This window comes from Podarcis erhardii (assembly GCF_964252035.2).
Source record: "Podarcis erhardii genome assembly, chromosome: 3".
Classification (NCBI taxonomy): domain Eukaryota; kingdom Metazoa; phylum Chordata; class Lepidosauria; order Squamata; family Lacertidae; genus Podarcis; species Podarcis erhardii.
Genome location: NC_138507.1, coordinates 25929643 through 25945922, shown reverse-complemented (window position 1 = coordinate 25945922; position 16280 = coordinate 25929643). Strand labels below are relative to the sequence as shown.

Below are 16280 nucleotides of genomic sequence, written 5' to 3'. Positions count from 1 at the left end.
TGCACATTACACCATTAGCCTCAATAAAATCTATACTGGATCCCTAATTTCTATACTTTCCTGGATTGCTGATTTTAAATTTATATATACATCACCCACAATGAGTAGTAGGGCTTTTCTGGTTTAAGGACCTGTACACGTTTCACACATATGCCTGAGAAGATGACCTCTCTCCCTCACTCTCTATGGCAGTGGGTATGATGGAACTTTTCCCAATAGTCTGCTTTTGACTGCTTTCAGTTGAATCAGGAATTTATGGGTGAACGCTGCCTACACACTGCAGTATTTTTATCTTCTCTGTTTTCATAAGCTTCCCCGTCTTTGGCAGTGAAAGCTAATTAGTGGGCTCTAGTCTAAGAAACTTCCTGCACAAATCAAATTCTGAACCATTTTTAAATAGCTGACATGGCAACCTGGCTGCAATTTAACAGAATGATTATGATTCTTAGAACATACTTGTTAAAAAAGCACACCATGAGTTTGATGAAATAATTACATTGAGCTCAGCTATATGCAGATAACTCCTGTTAGTTTCAAAAGCACAGAAAATCGCAGCACTGCTGCAACCTGATTCTTTGCATGTGTGCAGGAGTGGGCAATGGCCCACATGGCTGTGCTATGTTTATAACTACTGTTATTACATAGGTGGGGCTTATCTTCTGAGTCTTTCCTACCCAATCATACTGCTCTTCCTCTTAGGGGGCCAGTGACTGGGCGAGAAAGATCCATGACACAAGCCCTGCCCATGTGGGTTACAATATGCATACATGTATCACAGGAAAGTGGCTTGCATCCATGCCTAAACATATATAAACACTAAATAGTATAGCATTTCCATATAGAATCTTTCCTGAACTAAAGCATTCATGAATGAAATATTGTTTGTGCGCAACTGTCTGCTTGTTATGAGAAATATCGCAGGGAGGAAAGTGTTTTGCTCAGATCCATTAATTTTCCCTTACCCAATGGGAGCTTTAGAAATGATGGAGCTTCCCTGAGGTACTGAACAGTGATGGTAACTTCATCGCCAGCATTTCGCAGTAGATGCACCTGTCAGTGTGACAAATAACAGCTACTTTATACCAAAGAAGAACCAGCCACAGAGAGCAAAATAGTGTACATCAAAAAAGCCACATCTTCGTAGTTTTGTCAGGAATCCAATATTCATGCTTGCTGCTGGAATGAAGAATACATTGAGGGTTAGACCACAAAAATATAAATGACAAAGAAAAGAATATCTACAATAGCTGGAGAGTCTGAAAAAATTAAATTTAAAGAGGGAGCTCTGTTCGCACAGTGCAAGGTTGCAGAGTGGGAATGACAGCCTTCAAATACAATTCTGATAATACAATTAGAGCACAACCCAACCAAAGTTAAATATTTAATAATCTCCTAGATTTCAAACTGGTAGTGGAGGAAATTAAACAAATGCTTATCTCTTCCATGCAAATCAACAATCTTAACTTGCTGCATTGTGGAAATTATGTTCTTTATGGCATAACTAGTATTTAAGTGCCAGCAAATGTCATATGAACCAGGAATGTCTTCATGTAACCCCTGAGAGTGTATAAGAGTAATCTGAATGGGAGTTTATCAAGGCATGCATTGTCTAAGAACAACAGACAATTTGCAACCTATGTCTAGTGAAACATGTTCACCACTACTATTGCCATCTACACATCAATAAATATATGGAATTATCTACCCAATGAAAATTGGGGGGGGGGGGAGAAACATGAGCATGCCTAGGTGCCAATCTTAAATGGAAAAAGTGGTATATTTACTTTGATCAGTTACAATGAGAAAAAGATCTGGAATCCTAGCACACAGAATTTTTTATAATGTAATTGTATTTAAGTACAGACATGCTAGATTCCACATTGGTTTCATTGCATCATCTTCCAGTCTACCACACCATATCATTAACTGATATTATTACCACTAAAAGGTAATGACTAGAGAAATGCAATATCTGGTTCTTGCAGTGTAATATCTATAATGTAAGGGCCACTGAAACTCTGTGCTGAACTCCGTGATCAATGTTACGTTCTCCATCAGCTTAGTAGTATCATAACTTGTTTTTGCACATGCCAGGAGATATAAAGTGAGGGATATAACTCATGGTTGAACTAGCCACAAATTATCTATTTTGACTGACTATTCTCTAAAACAGAGAGCCTTTCTAGTCCTGCTACTTGAAATCCATTTGATGGGAGTCTCAGGTGAGATACCCACACAATGAAAGTTGCTTCCAGTACCAGTCACCACACAGAAGAAGCTTAAGGTTCAAAGAGTTTAATGTTGCAGAAGACAAGTCTCAGTAAAACAGTTCTGGATGTAGATATATATATATATATTGTAGACTTTTGCAGACACAGATATATACAGATACATACAAGTACAAAGTATCACCACTGCTCCAAATAAACTCCAGCAATTCAATATGTTAACATCAACTAACATACAAACTAACTATAGGCTAACAGACTCACACTACTGAGCTGACATGCATCAATCACAGATATATTTGGGGACTGGGCCATTACCATAGCAACTGGCTTGACTGACGTTGCACCTGTGATCAGCTTATCCCTGGAGTGATTTAAATCCATGAAGAAAATTAACCCCTCCTCATGTCCAGTTACTCCAACACCTTTAACTGAAAATGGCCAGGGACTGAATCCTGGCCCTTCTATGTACAAAACATGAGATTTACCAATAGGTCAAGAGCCCTCTCCAAAACCACAACTGCCAGGTAATCTAACCCAGAGGTTCACAAACTCATTTGGCCTATCATCCCCTTTTCAGAAAAATAAATAAATACTCAGCACACCCTGGAAATCTATCTTCTTTAAGCGAACAGAAAGATGCAGTGACAAATTTGTATTCTTTTATTTTATCTGTATTTCTACCTACAACTTCTTGAAAAATAAGTTAACAAGAAGCTCAATCCTATATATGTTTACTCAGAGTAATAGCCTGAACTCCCCCAGGGCAAGCTGTGATCCACTTCCTGGGCCTGGGTGAAGCTGAAAAGGGTTCACCCAAGCCCAGAAAACCCCCTTGCCTGCAGCACAATCATTGGATCCAGGGGAGCCGTTGTCACCAACCTGCAACAGTGACTGACTTGGCGGTAAACGTCATCACACAACAGATGAAACATGCACAAATGGTTTTTCAAAATTTTCTTCTCTTTTTTATGTTTCCACTGCTCCCTTATTTTTATTCAACGCCCCCAATTGCACCTGAGGCTACTACAGCCCTCTGGATTATTCCAGCACCCCCTCAGGGGGGCAGCATCTCCCACTTTGGGAAACACTGATCAAACCAGAGGGGAGGAAAGGATCCATTCTTCATACCAGATGTGGTGTCTGATTCAGACTTGAACCACCAAAACCTCCCATAACTTCAAAAGAGGTTATTACCTTATCTGTTAACTGCTGTTATCATTTTCAATTATATTAAGAAATAAAATTATTTGTTTCCAAAATGCTCTCTTCTCGACAATGCCAACGATACACACACACACACACACACACACACACACACACACACACTATATATATATAGTCAATTTGGTGTAAAATATTCTATGTAGAGGTTAACAAAATTGTGGGTTGAGTTTTTGCCCATGTTTAAATGAGAAGGTATTTATTTCCTAATCTTTTTCAGGGTGGCAAACATGCCTTCCTGAACTCTATTAATATCCACTTTAGGGTCTGGAATGAATTGATGTCTTCTTTCCAGACTAGCCACATCAGCTAATCACTTTGCCCCCTATCTACTAATCTGCATGATAATGAAGCTTTCAAAGCTGCATCTGATGCTTTTAAGTTTTTGACAAAACTGTTTCTAATTCTGAAAGAGTAAATGGACTCACAATTGCTCTCCAGATCATTTGTTGAATAATCAAGAATATTGTAATAATGGAGGAGGGAAATCCTGTTAGTATGCTATAGCAACGAGTTATAATTTTATGGCAAATCATGTCACTCATTCCAATTTTATCAGTTAATAGAGAAGAGTTCTTTTTTATCATTTGCAACCTCTGTTCTGTATAAGCAGTATTAATAAACATAACTCTATATTCGTTTAAAAAGAGGTCAATATGCAGTATTTTCAAATTATAAGCATAATTCTCTGACCCTAATTATTTGGTAGCTATTGACCCTGATGCATCCAAGGATCATAGCATATTTGGATGGTCAGCAAACCTGGTCATCTTAGGAATATTTACTGTGTTCTTAGCCCTGGTGTTCCCTCTGGAGAGACTAGAAGATTGGTTTATCATGAATCTGGATGATGTTTCATTCAACTTTGTCGCAAACATGGAACTTGAACTCTGAGTGGGGAAAGTGTCAGAGAAGCGGTGGAAACAAAGTGCGTAGGAGAAGGGTTAAGCATCCCTTAGCCTGGCTAGCACCTATCTCTTCCAAAATGATTCTGTTGACACCCCTCTTCATAGTAGCAAAGTGGAAGTTGGGGCTGACAAATAGAGGTTGCCAGAGAAAAATGAACATGACGAACCCCTAAAACCTATTTGTGTCAAAGATTGGGATAGATACAGGGATAAAAGGATCAATCACCACTCTCAAAGGAGCAAAAGCATGTAATGTTATGTGATCTGAGGTAATGCCAGGCATGTGGAAAGAACCCAGTCCACCATGGACAGAGAATCTGTGGCCCTTTGAATGTTGCTGGGCTTCAGCTCCCACCAGCCAACATGATCAATGGTCAGGAATGATCAATTCATCCAGGAACATCTGGAGAGACGAAAGTTTTCTAACCTCGATGTGCCCACTGTAAGCTCCTTGGAATAACAAGATGAAAAATGTGAATGCAAAGCAGAATCTTGCAGCATCCTAAACATCTTATGACATATGTTTATAATAATAAATTGTGACATATGGGTTTTTTTCCGGAGTCAAGCCACAAAGTTTGCAGATATGACACCAACAGGACTGGACTGAACAGAGACTGAAAAAGGCTAGCTCATTAGCAAAAGTAATCATCAGTGTTCTTTTTGCTTTGCCAATGGATTCAACTGGATCCATTTCAATTTTATTTCTTATCTTTTCCCACTGGACCTTCTTTGCACTTGACTCTGTGTGAAAATGGCAAGTACCTTCTTTGTGCATTGTTATAGGCCAATAAAGATTTCATTCATCTGACAAAATGGGTTCAGGCCCATGAAAGTTTATGCCACCGTAATGTTTTTACTCTTCATTGTGTAACAAACTTTATTTAAACTAAAACCATATCCAATAACTGTGCAATCCTTTGAGTTCAACAGGACTTACTCCCAATTAAGTGTATATAGGAGTGCACCTTTAAATAAAAAGGAAATAATGTAGGTTCCAACAAAAGCTACCAACATGTTATTTATTAAAAGCTGCTGGTTTTTCACCATCTTATAGGGTGTTACTTTAGAGTCACACGTGATGGCTAAAAGGCAGGTCAAACATCTTCACATTCTGAAAGTGGAAGGAAATCAATTTCTGTTGCTACAGGAAAGAATTAATGATACAGAAGGTCGTTAAATAATAGATGCTTTATGGCAACAGAAGCTTTTAACACAAATTCAATATATAAACAAAGATGCAGTTAAGTTTGTGCATTCTGTTGGTGCTTTGGTATGCTCTGAGTAAGGGAGAAATAAAAGACATGGTTCTTCCACCCCTAAAAATACTGCAGCAGGAAATTATTACAGTGAAAACGAAAAAGGAAACACCAAATATGGAATGGATGTTGCTACATTTCGGACTGATTTCTCTTTTGAAGTATTGTTCTGATGATTCTTCTGGAAAGCAACCTTTATGCCAATAGAAAAAACACATTACCCTAATATATTCCCATTCCTTTTTACAAATCAGTTGTAGGACTTAGTTGCAGGCAATCACAAAGTGCTCAGTGTATGCAGAGGCCCATTCATTTTTCACTAAGCTGAGGAAAGATGTGAAGGCATGACTAGAGCTGGAGTATTCCATATTGCCATGTCTTGTACCACTTTCTGTACTGTTCCTTTGTGGTGATTCCTAGATGAATGTGCAGTTCTCTAACACAGAGATTAGGGGTGAATCAATCCAGTTTACTTCTGCACCAAGTTACCTGACATTTGTTCATTTCTAAGTCCACAGCTCATACAACACTGGCTACAAACCCATGGTATTTTAAGGAAAGATAGACTTAACTCAGAGCCCAGCTCACTGAACTGCTCTGGACTTTAAACTAGGTTGATGAGGCTGTATATCAGAAAGGGAAATAGCTGGCTGCTGGACAATATGCTCCAATAAGTTGTAGCCTTCCTTGGATAACACCATAGTTCTGTCCGCCTTTGTCAGCTTCTGAAAGATAACATGTCCTAAAGCACTGACTAATGATGGGCCTAATTAACCTCTGGATCATAAAGACTCAGTTTATTTCTTATTATAAATCAAGAGAGAATTGCGATCTCTTGCTAAGGATACTATTAACCAAGGTAGCCCATAAAGAAATGAATTGCTCCTCTCACCACGGCACAAGTTGAATGATTGGTAGGGCCTGAGAGAACAAATGCCTCCATCAGCTTTGCAGGCTGGCAAGCAGTGAGCAGCAATCTCTTGTTCAGCTGTGACTAGCACAGGTTGCTCCAAACACTTACAGCCTTAAATATTAAACACACACACACACACACACACACACAACCTTCTTCCAATAAAATCAATGATGCTGTCTGCTGCAGAATATAGGAAAAACCAACAAAGTTAAGTCCCATTTCACACTCTGCTGTCTAGACATAACAGTTAAACTGCATTATGCTATTTTCAAATCCGAACCCAATCATGTTGCGTCGACCCATTTGTATGTGCTGAATAGGAAAAGAACACTACGAAACAATGACATACAAAGAAAGAGGATGAGTGAGTGTGGGGTGAAGGAAAGGCTGAACATAGATAAGCAGTAAAGAGGAGTATGCTTATTTAGTCAGTATGAAAGGTTTTTATTTTGGAGTGTTGCAACCATATCTCTGATGGCTATGATGCCCACTGTGATGGACAGGTCCTGGGTCTGCCTCCTGATGAGGTCTGCCAACCAGGGAGAGATAGCAAGTTGGTCAGTCAACCAGGAGGGAGGGAGGGGGAGGAAGAGGGAGAGAGAGAGAAAGAGAAAGAGTTGAATTCAAGTTAGATGCTGAGATTAGACATACGTGGGCAGGGGACTCTGACTAACTGAATAGATTCCTATAGGAGTTATCTGTCAGTGGGGACAGATAGTGAATTGGCTCTCATTTTGAGATAGGTTCTATTTACCTGAGGGGACCATTAGGATTCTAAGAAGGGTCTGGGACTGTTTTATGGGTAGTGTAAGGCAACATCTGTGCTAGAAAGAATTTATGTGTCCAGTGACAGCTTTAAAGCCTGAAGTTAAGAAAGATCTTAAATATCTCTACAAAGACCGTTTGCTTGAAACAAGGTCTTGTGCCTTTCAAAAGCAACCATTAAGCTGTAACTTCATTGAATGTAAACAAATAAAGTTCTAGTCTTCTTCCAAGGAGGTCTCATCTCTACTTAGATCCACTGGACGAGGGTTAAGTGGCCACTTGTTTTCTTCACTTAATTATAATACTTGGCTGCTGTTAAACATAAGCACTAACACAAACAGTTAATTTAAGACCGCTGCTGTGAGAATACAAGAAGACGTCTAATAACACACCTATAAATTACAGGCTATAATAATGGTCAGGTCACGTAGATTCCCTGAATGATCATTTGCCTTGCCAGCTTGGCCATCCTCTTCCAAGATGGCTACCTTGCATGTGCTGCCAGTATCACCATGTTTTCCATGGAACTGAGAGATATGGAAGGAGTTAGACACAGATTACTGGGAAGGAAGAAGTCTCACTTTCTCTAGCAGTAAGCAGTGCAATAAAGGCAAGGTATAAAAGACCACAAGATGAACTTGGAAGCTGTGGGTTGTGTTATAAATAAAATAACCTGCTTCTCCCAATACAGAAATAGGTAGAATTAACTCCAGATGGTGGGCAAAGACTGCTGGGGAAAATGGAAAAGGCATTCTATTTGGCATTAGTAGTAGTATTTAGAAGGGGAAAAATAGGCAGCACAAGCTATGGGTTGGGAGGTATCTCTTCTCTTCTTCTGTCTTATTATCTGTATAATTATCAATTTGTTAAATTTCCCAGATGAGTGACAGCAACATTTTTTGTTATTATTCATTTATGAATCACATTTTATATATAAAAAAATCAGGGTGAATTTTGTGTAGGACCCTATTTATATGTTCTGAATGGGAAATGCAAAACAGTAAAAGTAATAATAGAACAATGGCAGTCATTTAAAAGTTCAGTGGTGAAATGCATAACCATGGCAACAAATAGCAAATGGATAGCTCTAAAGAATCAATTCTCATGAAGCCCAAAGGCCTGTCCAAACAGCCAAATCATTACAGTGTGTTGACAGGCAGGCAGTGCCAGATAGGCCTCTATTGGAAAGACGTTCCCTATCTGGTTCATCTGTTCTTTTGGAAGAAAAGTAAGTGAGGAATATTAGAGGCCAAACTCAGGTGATACCTGTGTATAAAGCTTGCCTTTCCTTAATCATTGGCAATGCCAAAAGTGGAATAATTCCAGTATTATTGATTAAACAGATGAGCCTCCCCTTTGCTGCTTATCTCTCTGCAGCCTCCCCTTTATCAAACACAATCTTTTTTTTCAGTAGCATTGTTTCATTGCATTATTTTTTTGTTGCCATGGTGGTCTCTGAGAGATGGGAAAAGTGGGATAAATATTATTTCAGGTAAATAAAGAAATTCCTTTGCTGACTGTCTTGGACCACTCATGGATCACTGTCCTTCTCTCATCATCAGTTGCCCTTTTGGCGGGTTGCTATCAGCATGAAAGCACAGAGGTAAAATTGTACTATTTACATTACATGCAACTCCTGATTTTGTGTTGTTGTTTAGTCATGTCCGACTCTTCGTGACGCCATGGACAAGAGCATGCCAGGCACTCTTGTCTTCCACTGCCTCCCGCAGTTTGGTCAAACTCATACTGGTAGCTTTGAGAACGCTGTCCAACCATCTCGTCCTCTATCGTCCCCTTCTTGTGCCCTCAATCTTTCCCAACATCAGGGTCTTTTCCAGGGAGCCTTCTCTTCTCATGAGGTGGCCAAAGTATTGGAGCCTCAGCTTCACGATCTGTCCTTCCAGTGAGCACTCAGGGCTGATTTTCTTAAGAATGGAGAGGTTTGATCTTCTTGCACTCCATGGGACTCTCAAGAGTCTCCTCCAGCACCATAATTCAAAAGCATCAATTCTTTGGCGATCAGCCTTCTTTATGGTCCAGCTCTCACTTCCATACATCACTACTGGGAGAACCATAGCTTTAACTATACAGGCCTTTGTTGGCAAGGTGATGTCTCTTGTTTTTAAGATGCTGTCTAGGTTTGTCATTGCTTTTCTCCCAAGAAGCAGGTGTCTTTTAATTTCATGACTGCTGTCACCAACTACAGTGATCATAGAGCCCAAGAAAGTAAAATCTTTCACTGCCTCCATTTCTTCTGCTTCTGTTTGCCAGAAGGTGATGGGACCAGTGGCCATGACCTTAGTTTTTTTGATGTTGAGCTTCAGACCATATTTTGTGCTCTCCTCTTTCACTCTCATTAAAAGGTTCTTTAATTCCTCCTCACTTTCTGCAGTCTCAACATATTTATTCTTATTCTTCTTTCTGTAAACTGCTTTGAGGGTTTTTTACAATCAAGCGGCATATAAATTTTATGAAATAAATAAATATTTTGTTTGCAGAAAACCAGACAGTAACACATTATGCACACACCCACTCACTATAGAGATGGGGAGATATTCAGTTCAGGTCTCATCTGAAGTTGAATCTATCAAATTTACACTTCCCACAACAATATGGGAACTGAAAAACAACTGTCCTCAAAAATTTTACACTTAATTTTGCTACACTGCTCACCAACCAAAACAAGTAACATTTACCAAAAATGCATATTTTAGGGGGATGCATACATAAAATGACTATAGTGGTGAAAATAGCACACACAAACAGCCAATGGGGGGGAGACACTTGTCAAAATGTGTACTATAGTGGAAACTGCATATAAACATTTGCTTGTTGGGTAAAATTGGCTCTAAAATGCTGATGGTTTTTCACATATAGCAACAAAATGGGGAGAAATGGATTTAAGGTTGAAAAAAAAGAGTATTCTAAGCAAACCAAAACTGACATATCATCCTTACTCATTGTGCTACACTGTAAAATACTGCAGCAGCCAAAACACACAAAAGGAAGATTGCACATGAAATTTTGTATATACAAATGATACCCAATAAAGCTCAACATCCTGCTGAATAACATATTTTATAGGAATTTAAGAAAGATCTAGAAGCTGGAGTAATTTAAGATTCCTCCAAAATGTCTTTCCAGTTATTTCTCCTCAACATTAACATCATCTTTAGTTTTGGAATATGCATTTGTGGGTCTAAAAACTTTATTACTAATACTAGCTATTACACATTTCTCAGCCATCTTTTTGAATAATTCAAAACTCTGAGTGTGGGCAGCGGGAGATGTGGGTCTCAAGAGCATGATACTGTTTATTAGACTGTTGACTTGATTAACACAATAAGGAAATGGTTACAATTCAAAGAGCCTCCAAGTACTTTAAGCGATATTGATTTCACTGAATTTCAGTATGCTTAACCATCTCTGGTTTCTATCTACTGTATTAAGTAGGCTAACTATACATTTTATTGAAAAACACATTTGTGTTCCTTGCTTCATCTCATTCTTTTATGAATATACCCTTCTTCATGGCTTAGAGAAAAGTACAACTCTCACTGCTGACTTTAATGCAATATGACATAGTAGCCTTTGACTCAGGAAAATGAGATAGTTGCCTTAAGGAAGCCAGTTGGGGAACAGGACTAGGTCATGATTTCTGTGAATTTGAAAGCATTTTACTTTATTTTTAAGTTAACGTTTTAACTTAGAGTTAACTTAATGCTTGTTATACTTCTTTATTACTTAAGATTTTTCTACCTTTAATGTGTCCTTGACAATTTTTAAAGAATATCTCTGAAACAAATTGTTTACTGATCTATATTCAGCTAATGAACAGCCACTGTATCTGTGATCCAAGCCAAGATAATGCAAAGGATTTAGGACTAAACTAGATCTAATGTATGGAGACATGTTGTGAAATTCCCTTTTTAAGACAAAAGCATAATAATAAGTTCATCTGGTGCTTACGTTGTTGTTTTTTTCCAAGACCAAAGACCTTATTTTGCCAAACTTTTCAGCTTTGATTTTGATTGTTGATTTTTTAAATGCTCCTTTGAGATTTGCTACCTTGTTAGTTTATTGTGATGTTACTTAATGCTAATAATTTTGCTGTATGTTTTCTTTTTATGTATTGGCCCAGGAAATTTGCTTGAAGGGTCTTTTAAAATGCCATGAATAAACCTTGTTGGGGGGCTTTTTGGCATGACAAAGATAATTGGCAATTCACCCAACCCAATCAAAACAGGCGTTTTTTATGCCTGCAATTTTAATGAATACTTTTCTAATCAATATAAAGAGTTTGTGAAATTTCTAAACATCAAATGGCAAATATGAATGAAATAGCGCAAAACAAAACAGTTCGGCTGAAGCCTAAGGGCAAATTTTCACAGTCTGGTTCATAAGGAAGGAATCTGTTAGAAGCCTTATGGCCACATACTTGATATTTTTAAATATGGAAGGGGAAAGACATATTCCTGAGAATACTTGGCATGGAGCACTGAATAGCATTTAGTTTTTGCATATTTTTTGTTTAAAGATTTGTGACTGGATCATTAGAAAACTCCATTATGAGCTCCACAGTAGGGTTGCCATATGTCTGATTTTCCCCGGAAACATCCTCTTTTTCAGGGTCACAATTTCTGTCCAGGCAGATTTTTAAATTGGGCAAAAGATCTGGGTATTTTGGTTTGGTTTCTGCACACATGTCAGATATACTGTACATATGTATGGCAGTACACACACACACACACACACACACACACACATATGTAACACATACAACATGGTTCATGTTCAGTTCAAATTCAAATTAATCCATATGATCCTCAAAATCCTCAGGATCCTCAAAATCCTCCCCCCCCCCCAGTCATAGAATCAGAATGGTAGAGTTGGAAGAAGGTTACACATTGACAAAAATGCTCACTTGCAGTACAGATTCCTGATCTCTCATTCCCTTCCCATGTTGACACCGTCACATAAATTCAATTATCTGTATTCTTATTATGATTTTGTCATGGAAATTCAAGAACATGGCTATGAGCAATATATCGCCGCTTCTGTGGTCTACATATAGGAGGAGTATTTAAAACGAGAGTTGTCACCGTGACCAGTAGTTAGAAGTCAGCAAAGGTGTATTTTGGGCTTGCTGTAATATGGCAACCTTACTGTACAGCAGAAGAAAAAAGCTCACAGCAAAGTAATGTATTAGTCACATAGTGAATAGGAAGACGCAATAGAGATTTTACCTTATTGGACTAAATCAGAAGAAATAAGAAACAACGATTCAGCTTACACAAGATTCAGGCTTGCATGCTTGATTTCTTCCTCTTCACTTCTTTCATATACCACAGGAGAGGAAGAAATTGAGCATGCAAGCCTGAAGAGAGGCTTGAAGGCAACATGAGTGAGAACACATCTCTGATTATAAATTCAGACCCTGGCATGTTTCAAATCATAGTTTAAACAAATCACAGTTCTCCAAGTTCAGATGACAAGGGAATTATGGTTAGTTTAAAAGCAAAAGTACGGGCCACTCCCCATTTACGCGGGGATTATGTTCCAAGGAATTGCATGTTTAAGTGAAATCATATATATTGGGAACACCATCGATAAAGCCTGCAAACACCCTCTAAACCCAGGGGTCAGCAACCTTTTTCAGCCATGGGCCGGTCCACCACCCCTCAGACCATGTGGTGGGCCGGACTATATTTTGAAAAAACAAGGAATTCCTAGGACCCACAACTAACCAAGAGGTGCATTTTAAATAAAAGCACACATTCTACTCATGTAAAAACACGCTGATTCCCGGACCGTTTGTGGGCCGGATTGAGAAGGTGATTGGACCGCATCCGGCCCATGGGGCTTAGTTTGCCTACCCCTGCTCTAAACCTATGAAAACCCTTTGAAAATGCAAACAAACAGACAAACAAAAAAACAAAACCCAAACTCCACCACAATCACTGTCTCCAAACCTCCTTTCTCAAACTCGAATTGTCCATAGAACTCAAAAGTCAGTGCTAGGGCTTGTGGGATTGCTAGACACCATTTCTGTTATTTTCACACTCTTTTAGGCCCATTTTTGTTCCACTTTCTGGTATCACGATGATGCACACATGCACAGTTGTGTGTGCCTTGATCGTGCATAAATGTGAGGGTTTTCAATCACCTCTTTTGCCATTTGAAGAAGGAAGAGAAGGAAAGGGAAAATATCTGATCCCAAGATGCAGGCAGAATCATTCACTGTCGTACCTGGTCCAAGTCCTGTTGCTGATCAAACAGGAGCTGAGAGTCTCTGAGGAAGTCTTGCCTGAGAGTAGAATCCACATACAAAGGCAGGGAATCCAGAGGATCACAGAGCCAAGGGTCCAGTCCAGAGGTCAAGAAATCCAGATGGAGAGCAGGAAGCAGTGGGGAATTATAGGCGCTGTTTCCAGCATCTGACTGCTGCTGAGAGCTCTGTTTAAAGGGCAGAGCCAGCTGATTCTCATCAGTGCCTTCTCCTCTGTGAAGGCTGATCAGCTTCAGGTGGAGTCACTTCTCCCCCTTCTCCTCCTTCAGGCTGCTGATCAGCAGGTGAAGCTGCCTCCTGGCCCATGACATTCAATTAGCGTTCACGTGGTTTCCTAATGTGTCTGATCCATGCTTTTAAGACAAAGAACCATACATGTGGATATACTGACTCACTTATGAGTTTGAGCTAGTGCAGCAAAGTCTTCCCACTATTGATCAGGTATTTTAGCACACAATGAGAAAAAGTGATTCATTAGCTACTGAGCTGGACTTGGGCATATGAGAAATGCTGAATTAGGCACTTCCTCCCTGACAATGACCCACTTCACAGAAATATATGTCCATTCTGATTTATAGTTACTCTTTCTGTTGTCACTTGAGCATACTGATACTTCTCTGTTGTTTCTCAGTGGCCCCATTTTGTCACCAATCATATTAATCAATTGCCCACCTAGGTTTGCTTTTAAAGGGAACAATGCCTCCTGGTAATTTGTTTGCTCTAGAAGAATTTCATCCAAATTCAAAGAATATAGAGACATTCTCAATTTCCCCACACCGCAGGGTGGAGATAATAGCACATATAAGACTTTCTCCCAGCCATTGTGGGAGGCATTTAGCTGTGCGCAATTCTTTTGTAGCTATGAGAATGTTTGAATGACCCAATCACATCCTCAGGGCCTGGTGGAATTCTTTACCCTTCCAGCACAATGCTAACTCCATGGGAAATATCCTTTTGATTAGGCCCAGACCCCTTGGCTGGCTGCCCCATGTAAAAATAGTTCATGGGCAAGAAGCTTGAACACAGCTGGGAAAACTTCTACAGGATGCCAATATCCACTTAATTGTAGTATTGTTATTCAGTCAGCTATAGAAATACTATTATATAGAAATTTGTATGAATAGGACTATACATGGGGAGTATATATATGTATGATGTTTTTTCCCCCTTCTATTTTATCCCAATTGAAAAGAAAGTCAAATAGTGTTGACAGATTTAATCCCTTCCCCATGCCCCTAAAAAGATTTTGTATGCATTTATTAAATGGGTTATTTGAACACTGAAAATATTTCTACACACACCCCTGAAGCAATCTTCGGAAATGAAAAAAAAAATACATTAGTTCACACCTGCTTCGTATAACCATATGGTCTGAAAAAGTCTATTATGCTACATTTGCTTATTTCACGTATTTGTATCCTGCCATTTAGTCTGAAAACTTTCAAAGCAGAAATTAAAAGCACAACAATACAAAAATTAGGAAAATATTTGGAATCAAAGGCATTACAAGCAGTCACAACATAGCACACAATATACAGACTCAAAATCTAAGAGGTCTAAAATATCTTAGAAGTTTTAGGAAGTCCAGCTAAAGTTTAAAAAGGCCTTCACTAAGCACTAAAAAGACATCAGGTATGGTGTTATGCAAGTCTCCATGGACAAAGCACTCCATAGATAGGGTCTGCTACAATGGCAAAAGTCCTAAATCTCACTGTTAGTCACTATAGCTCCAGACTTCAACAAATGAAAATTGCAGAGTATATTGCAAAAATCCAGGAATAAAGAAGACTTAAAACAATGGGGATGTTCTGCTGAAGAAGTTCCAATGCCGGTGGGTATTTTTATCTGTGGATGATTTAGTGTCTTTGTGGATGGTTCATGCCTCAAAGTGACCTCCACTGTCTCCCAGTCTCACAACTGACTTTCTAATTTCTTTTTCTCACACACTTTCAGCCTTAGATTATGATGAAGCAGTTGCTGCTTCTGCTGTTCTTTGAAGTCACAGCACAGATCACCAGTTTGGTGCTGAATCTGCTTTGGTTGCCCTGATGGATATTCTTTTATTGGGGATTGTGATCCTGTTGCTCTCGCTAGATCTCTCATTGGCTTTTGAGACCATGGGATCTTCCCGGACCATCTACAGGCAACTGACATTGGTGGAACTGTTCTACAGTGGTTCCAATCTTATCTCCAGGAGGTAGTGCTGGATGAGTGCTTTTTTGGCCCCCAGGCTCTTTACAATCTACATGAAGCTATTGGGCATAGTCACTGGGAAATTTAGAGTGAGGTGTCATCAGTATGCTGGTGATACCCAATTCTATTTCTCTGCAGCATCTGAATCAGGAATGGCTGAAAAGGCTCCTGCAGGTGAATGCAGTGGCTAATACAACTGAGCCTGAATCTGTACAGTATTATTAATTTTACAGAATGCAATAGTCTACAGCAAGCAAAGCTGAAACTCCTGCCTACTTTCCCTTCCTGTAGCAATACAGATCTGTATTCAACTTCCACTGTGTTTGTCTTGGGCATAGGGCTTGCTTATTCTGCAGAAGTTCATATTTTCCCCTTTGTGTACAAGACCTGTTCTGTATCCATCCTTTTGGTGTAAAGTTGACGACAAGTTCACGTAAAATGTTTCTTGGTTCATATAGCAATTCACCCTTGAGGGGTGAAACAACTGCTTGTTAACTA

General features: G+C 39.2%; 1 protein-coding gene across 4 annotated transcripts in view; it reads right to left on the bottom strand.

Annotated features, from left to right (window-relative positions):
* Nucleotides 1-16280, bottom strand: part of SNTG2 (syntrophin gamma 2) — a 217800-nt gene that overhangs the window by 79529 nt on the left and 121991 nt on the right. For all 4 annotated transcript variants that reach the window (XM_081857158.1, XM_081857160.1, XM_081857159.1 and 1 more), the window contains exon 7: nucleotides 963-1050. In XM_081857158.1, coding sequence (XP_081713284.1) covers nucleotides 963-1050 — 88 coding nt within the window. The remainder of the gene's footprint in view (nucleotides 1-962; nucleotides 1051-16280) is intronic.